Source organism: Electrona antarctica (assembly GCF_951216825.1).
Source record: "Electrona antarctica genome assembly, chromosome: 4".
Taxonomy (NCBI): Eukaryota; Metazoa; Chordata; class Actinopteri; order Myctophiformes; family Myctophidae; genus Electrona; species Electrona antarctica.
Genome location: NC_136809.1, coordinates 37,386,659 through 37,400,918, shown reverse-complemented (window position 1 = coordinate 37,400,918; position 14,260 = coordinate 37,386,659). Strand labels below are relative to the sequence as shown.

The 14,260-nt window shown below is 41.0% G+C and overlaps 1 protein-coding gene across 2 annotated transcripts; it reads right to left on the bottom strand.

Annotated features, from left to right (window-relative positions):
• Positions 1–18: 18 nt before the first annotated feature.
• On the bottom strand, positions 19–14,108 carry suz12b (SUZ12 polycomb repressive complex 2 subunit b). Of its 2 annotated transcripts, none has more exons than XM_079499230.1 (17): positions 13,730–14,108; positions 13,317–13,454; positions 12,678–12,724; positions 11,955–12,019; positions 11,770–11,838; positions 11,274–11,323; positions 11,052–11,137; positions 10,686–10,917; positions 9,741–9,846; positions 9,415–9,520; positions 9,123–9,300; positions 8,583–8,671; positions 7,489–7,632; positions 6,897–7,054; positions 4,130–4,328; positions 3,147–3,226; positions 19–2,887 (listed from the first exon to the last, which is right to left on the bottom strand). In XM_079499230.1, exons 2-17 carry the CDS (start codon positions 13,444–13,446, stop codon positions 2,542–2,544), a joined length of 2,085 nt encoding a protein of 694 aa, XP_079355356.1. In that variant the 5' UTR covers positions 13,447–13,454; positions 13,730–14,108; the 3' UTR covers positions 19–2,541. The 2 variants fall into 2 exon arrangements, with proteins under 2 accessions (XP_079355356.1, XP_079355355.1); XM_079499229.1 differs by having other exon boundaries at positions 13,317–13,461; positions 13,730–14,107.
• Between the last annotated feature and the right edge of the window lie 152 nt (positions 14,109–14,260).

Here is a 14,260-nt window from a genome sequence, read left to right as displayed (position 1 = left end):
GAACCGTTAATACAAGAACAAGGTCAAATGTATTTTATTTAAATATAAAAATCCCCATATTCAAAGTTTACATTTCACAAATTTTAACACGGTGCTTTGATAATAGTGGTGAATTGACTGGATTTCCCTATTCCAGATGACAAAAGGAAAATGTGCACAAAAGGCTGAGGGCAGGGAAAAGGCTATCGTGGTTATCCATAGCGTAAATGAAGAAAAAGAGAAATAAGGTGTTTACCATCAGTTTGTGTACACACCGTAAATCTATGGGTTTGAAACCTTATTGTGAAATGAACTAACGATAGAAGGTGCTAGAAGGAGAACAGAACTAACAAAGTCTTCAATGAAAATCACCCACTTTGGCATAAACTGCACCTAATAGGATAAAACAAGTGAGTTGGACCTCAAAACCAACCATCAGCATATTGCTTTGAGGAAAGGAAGAAAAAATAAAATGAGATAATTGGATTCACAATGGGGTACAGCTAGATTTAACATTACAATGTATACAAAGTTTCTGTAAAGTAACAAGTATAACCCTGCTTTATAATACAGGATGCCATCAGGCCTTTTGTATTCCCAACCTTTTCGAACCTTGTACTCAAAAAACAGGTTCCAGCATATTATCAAAATATGTCAATAGATCTTTCTTTCACAGACGGTAATCAATGCTATGTAGGGGCCACACAAGGTGATGCAATACAACCTACACAAAATCTTCTGTAAAACATTTTCAGATAAGTCATTTGTTCTTGATGTTCTTGTTTTGTCAATGTGGGCCACAAGGCTTAATAGGAGTACAATCATTTTAAATGTAGCCCTATGGTAACAGTTCTAGCCTGCAATCCAAATCAGTTATTCTCTTGACCTGGAACCCAGCCTCATAACATGATTACTACTGTACTGCAATGTTGTCAACTCCTACTGATCCATAATATGAAGGACAACTCCACAAGTTTTCAGCTTCATCTCAAATTGCGTCTTTTGGTGTGAAGATCTCAAAGTTGAGTTCACCTTGTGAGTCCAGCACTGGCTTTAACTGGATCACCAGTACACAGGCTTAACTACAGAGTTCGACTTCCAAGACGCTATAAAACGTACAGTATAAGCTAGAGCCATCACCTGTCCCCTCTGGTGTGTATGACTGTGTAAGGGACTGACGGTTAAAATCTTTAAAAATTGCTCAAGAACTTAGTGATTAAGCTACCACTTAAAGCACTACCACTTAAAGAGAAAAATATATATCGATGGTGGAAAAGGAAAACTTATTTTTCAGGTCAGTCATATCTGACCTATAACCAAGTCAGAAATGTTGTGATGCTAAAGCTGGGTGGTGTAGGCCACCTCATTTGGTCCAGGGAAACGTTCTGCAGCCAGGTATATAAACATGGACAGGTAGATCTGGTGTGGGTTTTTTCCACATGAAACAGAAAAATAAATTTGATCCGATAAGGAGAGAAAAGAAAAAAAACCTTTTGAATTTCAGTAGCATAAATGGATTTAAGTTCAATAGGGCTGCAACAGTTAATTTAACCACTTTCAACCTAGCATCCTTGGGCATGTCAATAGAGGCCATCTACAAGTTTAGAATGCGTGAACGTACATTCTAAGCTTGTAGATGTGCCATTCATACTATTTTTGCAAAAAAAGTTGTGTGATGTTGTATGAGAGGGCTTAAGTGGTTTATCAGACTAAATCGTGTAGTAGATTATAAACATTATACATTTCTCACAAAAGTATTGCCAAGAACATTAATAAAAGTTGCAGTCCTAAAGAGAGACTAGCTTGAAAGATGGCCGAGTTGTCCTTCAACAAAGTACGGCAGAGTTTTCATTCAACAAACCATAGTTTAGATTTCTAACATTAGCAGGTAAAAGTCCCACTTTTAATTAATCCAAATGAACATCACTGACAGTGATGACTGTAAAATCAAACTCAATGGTTTTCCTTATGACAAGGGAAAAGACATTTCAGAATGTTTGAGACAAACTGCATTTGACATGATGCAGCAGGGATCAAATAAAAACTTGATAATTCAAGTTAACAGTTCTCTAAAATATGAATACCAAGTTCTAAAATAATCAACTATAAGAGCAAGAGCCAACAAGGTTATTGTGTATGTGTACAAACAATGAGTGACACTGTTATTATACACTTCTTACTGTATTGGTGATACAGTCCTTATGAGACGGTCACACCAAAATCAGGTTATCAGTTTACCCTCACACAACAGCAGCTCCGGTTTGTGGCCCTGACACGATGCATATTAAGTTGGTTCAACTCCAATTATCCCGTCCTCAAATACCAGATTTGTGTGGATGTGGGTGGTTGACTGGTTGTATTGTATAATTGTTCATATTTGGTTCAGTCTTCAAGTCCCTAAAAAGATTGTTTATGTATATATTTGTCTGTCTCAAAGAGAGTTCCTGCACTGTAACTCCTCCCACCTATCTAAGCACCAAAGGGTCGGTAATGGTCAGAAAAACAAAAAACCCAAAACGACAAAAGACAGCGATCAGCATCTGTCCATCCGTCCAACTGACATCAGTCCGTTACGCCACCTTTTGTCCTCTTGCCGTGCTTTCCTCCGCTGGAGGAGTTGGTGGTGCCGTTGCAGGGCCAGGTTCCTCCCACCATCAGACTCGCCAACAAGTCGTGATCCCCTTCCACGGCATCTGGGAGCTCCTCCTGGATCTGCCGGAGACGGGCCATGGCACGGTCTATGGTCGCCACACTCACCAGGTTGAAGTCGTGCATGCTGACCAGGTGCAGGAGGAAGTTGCGACAGAGGTTGCGGCGGGCAATATAGGCGCCACAGTTCTCCACGAACAGCATGCTGGCCTGGTTCATCTGGTTGTCTGCGATTAAGCTGCAAGGGGAGGGTGGGGTGCTATAACAATTTGATCAAATATGAGTTTACAGCAGTTCAAAGCAGCAAAATTTGCAAGACAACCTGAGAAATACAATGCCTAAATATACAAACAGAAAATAATTATGTGGAGCTACAGATGGCACATCACACAGTTCATCAGTCAATGGTTTATATAGGCTAATCAAATACTGTGTGTAGGTTAGTTTTAACTGATGACCATGTGGAAGCTACAATATGGTGTCAACATTTGTCCATATTTAACATACTGTATACATACCCATTCTTCATGACGTGTAGATTCCAGAGTTTCATCACCTCCTTCTCTCCCTCATTGACATCTGTGAACTCGTCCAGTTGCTGAGGAAAATGCCAAATACAATGTACTTTAAAAAAAAAATGTATCCAATCATTGTTTTAAGCTATTCATGTGTAGTTTGTGCTTTTAACCTAATTTTTATTTACTTTCATTGATACTGTAAATATTGACATTTCAGTTATATAAACTGCCATGTGAATAACAAATTCTTCCCTGCTCATGTCGGCAATGTATGACTATGTTCCCAGCAAAGTAGTGGGATTCAAGTGTACACGGAAGATTATTTTAGCCATCTGCACGCAATAGTTAATTTCCTGTTGCAGTGTTTGTGAATATCAGTAGACAGGAAATAAAGTGGGACCCAAGCTGTACTCTAGCAAGAACAAGTACACTGGCATGGTCTATAAATGCCTGCGGAAAATGCTAGTCATGACACATGTTGCTAAGCAACCATTACAAACGTGTGCATAAGACTTTTTTTTGCAGTGGTACATGTTAATTAGTTACTAATGGATGCCAATTAGTTACTAATGTAAAAGTTACCAGTTGTAATTTTGTTTTATAAAACTGTCCTTTCCATCGAAGGAAAGAGCACAGCACTGTAGACTCACGATGTTCACAACACAGTAGAGGTGAAATTAAAATGAATCATCAAATGTTATTTAGATTTTTTTTGGATAATTTCTTTATATCCTAATTACAACTCGCAACAAAATGTGCATGCTGGACTTGTTCCATTATACCGTAATTATTATAATTCATTAGTATTAATCACATTTGTAAAATTGAAAATTAAAGTTTTTGGCTGCTGTATATTAAGCAATTTCACGTCTATTCAAGTGTGTTTGGGTTGTACTTTATTACATTACTGGCACTTATGGACTAAATTAGCTGCATAGATAAAAGTCCCTACAGCATGGCATTCTAAGTATTGGCCTCTTTACCGTGGCAGTCTTCTCCCTGAGCCACTCGGGGTCTCTCTCATCCTCACTGTCAACTTCCATCTCTTGTGGCCGGAGGGGCATACAGCTGTCGCTGTGGAAGTAGAGGCGGTTGTGACCGCTCACATACGTCCTCTGCTGCTCCAACTCCCCATCCTCAGACTCCAGGAACTCTGACAGACTCGGCTTGGTCCTCTTTGGCCTGACGGATGACAAGCAGGAGTGACAGGAATTATGTGGATGTGTATTATTATCAAACTATAAATGCACCAAGTCTGTGTGTGTACGTACGTACAGCTTTTTTAGAAAGGATTTGCAAGGATAAATAACCACAAGTACATTCACCTGAAAACCACATAGCCAGGGATTGGTTACCCACAAGCAAACCTTCAACTCAATAATAATTCACACACAGAAAAACTTCAGTTTGATTCGTTTGTATTCCAGTTCACACCCAAAATCCAGTCCACTAGTGATGTGCGGGCTGGCTTTTTTCATAACCCGCCCGTCCCGCCACGGGAGCCAGCCCGCACTAACCTGCCCCGCAAAACAATATATGAAACGACCCACCCCCCAACGACCGGCTTTTTAACAACCAGCAAGTCCAGTCCATTCAATTGCTTTCAAGAGAGGGGATGGGGCAGGGACGTGCAGAGGGAATTTGAAGGGGGGCTGGAGTTCGAAAAGGCAACTATATTTTTGAGGGGCGCTCTATATACAGATTTAATGTTTGTTTTTAGTTCAATGTTTGTTTTAAAAATGCCATCGACAATGAAGGGAAAAATGTAGTCATCTTGTCCCCAACACAAACATTAAACACCATTAACAATGAAGAGTTTGTGTTGGCACCGTTTGTTTTACATCAAATCACCTAATCAACATGAGTTAGACTTTAATATATTAGCGCCCCTCACTTCACACGGATGTGATTTTTCTTTTACATTTCTACCCAGATTTAGAGGAATATCTCATTTAAACACTAGGAAATTACCCAATCAGAGAACGCCACAGTGCATCTGGGTTGTGTCGCCGAGTTGACGTTACTCCGGGTGTGTACTGGGGTGAGTGTGGATAGTTGCAGTGGTGTGTGTGTGCAATAGCCGATCGCTACACTGTCATGCCAAAAATAGACGTTCTACAACACCTCTAAGGGCAACCTAACAAAGTATAAATCCGGCTCAGGTTTCAGTATCTTGGGGCACCAATAGCAACAACATAGGTAACTTCTGATGCCTGACAGGGAGCCCCAAGTTTGATTGCCAGGCCCACTGGACCTGCACATCACCATCCTGGAAAGTGGAAACCCGAATCCGCCAGTGCAAAAATTATGATTCCCCTCTGCAGATTTGGTCCGGCCTCGCTCAGTTGTGATAAGATTTCACTGCCCCCTATAGTTGTGGGGCACCAATCAGGGCCAAGTATGCAACTGCGATGCAAGTTTATCCATAGATATTAAAAAATATAGATTCCTCATTGGCCGCTGCAGTTCATTGGAGCGATGTGTCTCCAATGAAGGCAGGAAGTCAAACGGAAGTTCAGTGCTGAAGGCTTTTTTTTTTAAAACCACATTATAACAGTCATGACATAATACAAAACAAGACAAAACAAACAAACAACAGTTATTAATACAACATCAGAGCCAGGGGGGGATTACTAACAGAAAACATTAAAGAGTGAACACAAAGTAACAGTTCTCCGCAGCTTTCTTATTTAGAAGTGCTGAAGGCATTTGCTGAAGGCACGCTGCGTCACTGCCCAAGTGACGTCACTCATGCGACTCCTCCATGTCTCTCGCTGTCACTCAAGTGACTACTGGCCAATCACAGCTCGTCTTGTCCGGGACTTCCGTTACGCATGCGGAATCTTGACATGCTTCCGCTCATTGAAGGCAAATGGAATCTCGGGAAAATTGTGCTATGGGTTTTATCACCAGAAGCATCATTTTAAATAAGCCCCATGGAAATGCAGGTTCCACATAGAAATTCCAGACTAATATTTAAGAGTCATATTAGTCTGGCCATGCCAGGCTAGCGTGTCACTCCCTGACGGTTTCCTGTTGCTCTACATTGTGGACGATCAATAAAGGTTAAGAAAAAAACCAAAATAAATACCTTTCAACATAGGCTGTGAAGTGTACAAAGCTGCTTGGGATAAGAAACATTGACAAGCAGCTGCTTGTAGGCATATCATTTTAAGTTAGCTAGCATTGTCTACGCCTACAGCTACTTTGGACAACTGGATTTTTGGACCAGAAGTTTTTATTTACAGAGATCGCATTTACAATTTTATTGTTATTCACCAACAAACCGTTTTATATGCATAAATGATCAACTGTGATAGAAATTTCACTCTTCACGAGTTTCACTTTACATTGGCATTTCCTAGATGTATGCAAGTTTGTTTTGTGACATTATATGCATATAGCAGCGTGACCTGTGTTTGGTCTACTTCTGTGGAGACATGCACATACAAATGAGCCCCGTTCTCCCAAACCATGAAAAGAAGCGTGACGTTTCGAGCTACATGCTGTTTGGCAAATGGAAAGCATGTCTGATGAAAAGCATACAGCTCGAAATGTCACAGGCAGGTGTGCCATGTTACAACTGGAGCCCAACTGTGTGCAGTTTTCTTCCTTTTGCAACTTAATCAACTGCTCATTAAAATCAGAATTTGGTTAATTAACAATTCATGAATAAATTAGGGTTGGAAACTAATTGGTCGACTCTGTACAGCAGCTGGTCTGTAACTTTTAAATAGGGGCGACTCTTACCTGCACACCAATATGTGAGTGACGGCAGTCCTCTTGACGGGGCCATTGCGGCTGAAAGCAAAGCCGGGTTGACTGTGGATGTCCTGAGGGTTGCCCACGTAAGAGCCGTCATAACACTCGTTGATGGACACGTCTATTCGCGCTCCTTTCGGGTGAGGCTGTGAATATAAATACCAATTAAATGAGATCATTTCGACCTCGACCACAATGCCTTTGGAGGGACCCACAACAGACAGAAAAGAGAAACGATTAACAAACTGCAATTTGGTTATATGCAAGAGCACAACCAATCTCTCACAAATCATAGCTATGCAATACCCCTTTCACACACATCGACACAGGATACTATAAGGTGAACATTTACGATTTTAGACAGAAAAAGCCAACTACTACGGTACGTGAAAAAGCTTTTTAATAAAGTACCTCCAAGAGTGCGGTAACATTCCACCGCTCGCTTTACAGGCCCACTTCAAACACTTTACATTCATTCTTTAAAGTCGAGGATGTTTTAAAATCCTTTAAACACTATGATAAAGCAATGAAGTATTCAGTCACAGTGTACAAGGTCTCACGCGCACACACGCACCCTTACCACATAGTTGAAGATGAAGCGACTATGGGAGAGCTTGAGGTGTTTGAGCAGACTGTAGAGCTTCCGACAGTTGAGGGTGCACCAGGGACAATGGAGATCATCCCTCGCCTCAGTCTGCTGCCGTGTGTTGTTGTTGTACAGGAACTTCACACAGAAAAGAATAGGTGTATTAGTCACTGGAACCGGATTATCACAACGTCACCGGTTCTCACACTTTTCCATTTTAAGGACTACCATACAGTTGGGTGCCACCGATATTGTCCCTTATCATTTGACCCATTTAGGCCTGACCTCAAAATTTAAAAAAAATCCTTCTAAATCCTCCAGTTTTCTGAAATAAATATTTTCACGATTTAAAAAAAATAGCAGACCTACAAGCTCGTAGCACGCCACTCGGTGGCGCACTATGAGCTTGTAGATCTGCTATTTTAACTAGCTAAATTATAACATATTGTTTAAAACACCAAAAGGGGTTCCCGCCCAAAATGGGTTAAGTAACTCAGAGGATCGAACCACTACAATAGAGGGTATGCGCATGCATAAAGTGAGTGGCAAATCGAGTGGCGAAGTGAGTTTATCATAGTTTAATGCAATCAGGTTTGGATGTATGGACCATCAAGGCCAGAAAGTCGTTTTTTGCCACTCAGGAGGCATTCCCGCATAACTATGACGTATGATGAATGATGATGTCACGCGCATAGCCTCTTTATAGACAGTATATGAAATGCTGTATGTATGATTGAATTTGTGTTTATAAAAGTCAATAACAAAGGCCAAAATTAAATATATTTTTAAAAATATATAGTTAGCAGACTGCTAAGAGTGAATCGCTAAGAAACTCCTAAAGGATCGCAACCCTAGTTAATAGTTATACCTACTGGTCAATTTATTATATTATGCAGTATTTGGTCTATTGTTACCAGCTTTTCAATTGTTACCAGCTTTTCAATTGATCAGATTGATACTGGTCAACTAGTCAAATATGATTCAGTTTATTGTTTAACTAACAAGCCAGGTGTACCTCATTTCATGTCTGTTATGTTATGACAAAAATATCCTACACCCACGCATATCCTGTGTTGTGACTGTTGTACCTGATAAAATATACGTAGTTTTTGCCGCGGCTCACAAAGGATCAGTTCTTTCCTCATCTGTACATCTGTGGTGACAGAGTCTTTTAAAGCTGCATGGAAGACATGGAGTTATTCTTAGAACAGCAAATTCACTAAATCAATTAGACCCTAGATGAATACTGTAGTAACTAACAAATACACTGTCCCACACCAATACTTAAGAGTGTGGGTTGGAATTCCATAGCTTCGCTTTTCGTGGAGCACTGTGATCTTTGTTTTTAATTCAAACATATTTGCTTCTTAGTAAGGGTGAATGCACTCTACAAAAACTCTTTAACTATCAGTTTACTTTAATAACTTGCAGGATGAGCATATGGACATCCACCAACAAACATATCGTCGTCAGACGTCAGCAATACATTATTTGTAACAAGACAAAGGTGTTATACATCCAACACCTGTACAAATCCTTCTCTGTATTTACATGGACACTATTTCGTCATTCAGAATCAAATAATTCTGATCAGAGATCATCCCCCCCAGAGCGCCAGTCAGCCTTACACATTAGGGCAGCTCTGTTGTTGCTGGTCCGCGTCTCCATGGGGCTGGAGCTGTCCGAGTTGCGGGTGGCCAGCGGTTTGGCCACAGGGGCAGTGGACTTGTCGCTGGCATCACCTGTCCAACGCAGCGTAAACTGCAACGTGGGTCCCTGAGAGAATGTCTCAAACGGCGGCAGCCTCTGTGTGCGAAGGAGGACAGTAATACAAATTAATATTTATTAACACAGCAAAGACACACAAAAAAGTAAAAATGGACAAATACATGGAATACACTTGCTCGCTCAAACACAAACCTTCCCGTCCAGAATGGTCTCCCATGTTGCTCTCTTCTTGCTGACAGGGCTGTCTTCCATACCTTGCATCGACACCTCATATTCCCCATCCAGAAGCTGCAGCCTCCTGAATGGGGAGACACAGATGGCAATTAGAGGGATGGAGGACAGAGCACGATTTTGACGCACAGGCTAACAAAAGTTTTTCTGCTATTTCTCATTAAATGGAAATACTACAGGAGTGCTTCATGCTTACTGAGGTTACAGACACAACGCCTACATTTCCCCACGGGACCAATAAAGTCTATCTTATTACTCCCTTTAGCATGAGCCCATCCACCACTCACCTGTTCTTGTCAAAGACAGTCATCTGTGCAACATATGTCTCTGTGGTGTCTCCCTCTTCTCTGTGGGACGAACCCCTCTTTTTTCTGCTCAGAGTTTCTGTCACATCTACACAGAGAAAACAATTAAATTGCATCAAACATCTGAAAAGCTGTATCATCCTGGCACATGTAAACAAATCTCAACAAGTTGATCCATCCTACCTAACTCAACAAAACACAACAACAAGGCAATGGCAACCCCAAGTGTACTCTATGGGGTTGCAAATCAGTACATCAAACTCTTTTCTGGGCCGTTTATTACCACCATTATTGTTCCTTCCTGGCAGCTGTCACAATGATGTCTACCGTTTCAAATTTCAAAAAGTTAAACCCTCGGTGTACTAGGCTCCATTTGTTTTTTCAATACATTCAATCAACCACTGAACCGTGAGCATGTACTTTGATTGGTTCTCATTTGAATGTGCTATGCTCCTCGCTTGCCAATAAAGTAGCTACGCCTCCAATAGGGATGCCGTAGAATATCTACATCTAAAAATGCCTGCGGAAAATGCTAGTCATGACTCTTGTTGCTAAGCAACCATTAAAAACCTGTGTGTAGCACTCTTCTGCTAATGTTGTAGTTGGTACATGTTAATGTCAACAACTTGTAGGTCTGCTATTTTTGAAAAATCTTGAAAATGTGCCTCAAATCTTTTGAGCACCACTGATACAGAAACATAAGGACATTTTTTAAATTTCGACGTCAGGCCTAAATGGGTTAACCACTTGCGCCCTAGCAATCCCCATTCTGGGGGAACATTCACACAGAACATCAAAACAGCAAGCTTACATGTCACATTGCAACCCATTGTGAGGTTGTAGATCAGCTATTTATATCCAAAGATTAAAACCAATAGGGTTAAAGTGTTTAAGACCCTGGAAGCCCTGCAAGGGGTTTCTACGCACCAATGTTCTCGTTGGCTTCTCCATTGACAAGACCATTGGTGTCTCTCCTCCCTGTGCGTGACACCCTGAACAGGAGTGAGTAGGACTTCACCATGTGGCTGTTGCTGGGCTCAAACTCATTGCTAGAGACAAGTAAAGACGGGTAGGAGCCCGACTTGGTTTGGTTGCTGTCAGGATTCAAAGGCACCTGCTTTTTTCCTGTAGGCACTTGCTTAATCGGGCAGCTGACATCCTGGAAGAAAGACGCATACAATTTGAAAGCTTAACAGGAGAAATCAGATGCATGTGGTATGTGTAAATCTTCACTGAACATTCATTTCACATTTAAAAACAATGTCAGGGAAGAGGGAACATTTGTAACTCTACCTTGCGTTTTTTATGGCAGACTTTGACAAGTAGCACCTCAAGGGACACTGAGTTTTGTTCATTTTCTGAATTCTGAGATGGCTTTTCTGTAAGGCAAGTCATGTTTCAATTCAGTGAAATAAACTTCATCTTGCTCATTAACAAATAATTTCACCAGTATCACAAATTCTGAACAAGATCACTAAGACATTTTAATTTTATTAAACAGTAACATTGGCCTACCATCCTTATGGAAGAACCCAGTGAATGTTAGCTGCAGATGTGAAGACAAACTAAAGACAGAAAAAAACAGAGGGTTTGTCACATTCAGATGGGACGATGCTATGATGCTTCACTCTGTACTGTACTTGGCTACTCTTTTATTTCTTATCCTTTTTTATCAATTGCACAGATGTGCTCATGCTATGTTGTCCTATACTATGTTGTCACATGTCTGTTGCTGTTTTGTACTTTTATGTTTTAAACCTCTATGATCTGCTGTAAATCAAATAGCCCTCTGGGGACACTAATAAAGAACTTGAACTGGAAAAGCAACTCTGATACCCCGAACCTAACCCGACGCACTCAGTTACACACACGTCATTGACACCCAAGGACCACAAATGGAATAAAGCTCTTGATATCTTTTCCGATCCTTTTGACAGATATGTACAAATATTCATATATATGAATACTTGAACAACATTGCCATTGTATGAAACTCATATTGACATCTTACTTTTGAGATTCCTGCTCTCCCTTCATCTTCTCCACTCTCTGCAACAGATCATCCACTTTGAATGTTTTCCTGGATACAACAATTGAAATGAAGGGATGACATTAACCAGGAGTGCTCGTATTTTGATGACAAGTGAGGTTGAATAGGAATTCATTTTGTATCAATGAATTACTCAAATGTTTTACCTTTTGGCATTTGTTCTTGTATTTCTGTGAGTCATGAAGGTGAGTGTCCTGTGCAAGAATATCGGCTAGAATAGAAATGTGAGCAGATTAGTACAACTTGCTACAAATGTGTTGAATGAAGAAGGCACTGGAGCAACTCGGAAGATTGGAGCCTTTCACTTTAAAAGGAGAATTCCGGACTGGCAGTTTTTTTTTACCAAATTCTTATTTATTATATATCCATTAACCAGTGGTAGAGGGGAAAAATCTTTCTCTAGCACACTGTAGCTCTGTAGTTTTCAATAAATAAAGTGTTTTAATCCCATAAGTGGTCGATTCTGTCGGGAGTTTCCAATGGCTGTAGTGAACAGGCGCATCCGGAATTACGCTCAATAAGCTCAGTAAACAAGAGGGAGGGGAAAATGGCATTGGCCACTTACAGGACTAAAACACTTAATTGAAAACTACAGATTAATACGGTGCACAAGCACCCTGGCAGCCTCTATATTTTGTATTTGTATTTTGTACATACATTGTTCGGAGTTGCAGGGGCTCAGTTGTCTGTCCAACACCACAGGGAGAATTGACTTAAGACTCTTGTAGATGGAAAATGTCAAAATTGATACTAGTCTAAATCTTAAACTACGGATCGGTCTGAGGCGCGGTGGAATACTCCTTTAATCCTTACCAAAAATGTGTATTTTTCTCAAAAATGTACAGTAATAAATAAATGTGTCAACTTACTGCCATCAAATTCCTTGTGCGCAGAAATCTGTATATCTGAGTTGGCTCTAGAAATAAATTTAAATAGTGAATGTCAAATTATGTAAACTTTATGAATGCATTTCTCAGTTTTCCATCAGTCCACTGTAATAAATGCAATTCACCCACCCATATCCCATTATAACATCATTGTCACAACCTAAAGAAGTTGTGCCAAATAACTCCATATACTAAGGAATGTCAACAACTTACAACTACTGTAGTTAATTGACGCACACCCACACTAGTAATAATAGAACTATCCATAGTACATGACTACATGTTAAGCATTTAAGAATGTTAAGACTGTTTGAAGTCAATGTGGGTTTAAAAGGTGTGACACCAGTTTGTCCAAAAGATATTTTGCAATGTCTGTCTGTGGGAGGGAAACATGCATGTACTGTAGCACCCTCATGACTTTCACACCAAGTTCAGCTAACAGGCCCCACCATCACCATGACATGATCAGATGTGGAAAGCAAAAATATACATGCAAGAGACAAAACTGTAGTGGAACATAATGTTCATTCCAATTATGAGGAAGTCGTTCTGACTGACAGCACAACAGTAGCCCACAACACCACCACCGCATTATGAAATAATTATAATCTGGGTCCCCACTTTCAAAGGCCTGCAGGAACAGCTCATGGTCGGCCTGAATCTGCTCCATCTTGGGCTTCTTCACAGAGTTCATGACGGTTGACGAGGCCGGGTACGCCGCTCCGTTCGCTTTACAACTCACCCCGCTCATAATAAGACCTGAGGGCTTCACAAAAAACACGATATCAGATCACAGCTACAACAATGCCATGATAACAAACAGCACCACCGCAGTTTAGCTCAATTATTAGCCATTAGCACTAGTCCAAGTTAGCGAAAACCACAATGCTAACTCTTAACTAGTGGAGATATAAGCTATTTGTTTAGGCACTATTTGGGCATTAGCACGCGTGGTAATGACAAAGAATCTCGAAAATGCTGTCTTTAAACACAGATCCTGGGTACAACAGCAACAGAAAGAAAATCAATCCAACCTGGCTAATGGCATCAGTTTATTCGGTTAGCATCAGTTAGCCACAGCTGGCTAGCAGAACAGAACACAAGCCTCGTAGCCTGGCAGGCAGAAGAGGAGGCGAGGAGAGGAGGGACAGATGCTGCTAGCTAGCTGGCTAGCAAGGCTAGCATCGTTGGCTTAATGCTACCACACCGACATCCAGTTTAGATGCTTCAGTTCCCCCTTTCTGGTCACCCGGCAGAGGATATACGGTGCCCAGTGTGGGCGAGGTGGATTATTTTTGGATAGAGTTATTGATTATTTGATATTATCTCTCTCTCTCTACTACAGTAGTTGGCTTGCTTTCCTCCGATTTTGTACTGGATAGCAAAGCATTAAGCACTTCTCGGCCAATGGGCGTCGGGAAGAGCTGTGTGAGGCCGGTGATTGGCCGCGGACGGCTGTGGGTGGGCGTAAATGAGGCATAATGACACGCGACCGCGGGATCACTTTCTGCGATTTTGCGGGAAATCGAGCCATGCACATAATTTGCATGGATGGAACTGATCCA

Bases quoted from the DNA above. Each gene is read 5' to 3' on its own strand.
- suz12b (XM_079499230.1), bottom strand. From the start codon at position 13,446: ATGAGCGGGGTGAGTTGTAAAGCGAACGGAGCGGCGTACCCGGCCTCG. The intron at 9,847-10,685 runs GTGCGTAGAAAC...TTCTCTGTGTAG, and splicing joins AGAAGCCAACGAGAACATTG to ATGTGACAGAAACTCTGAGC. The intron at 7,633-8,582 runs GTACAACAGTCA...TTCTGTGTGAAG, and splicing joins AACTACGTATATTTTATCAG to TTCCTGTACAACAACAACAC.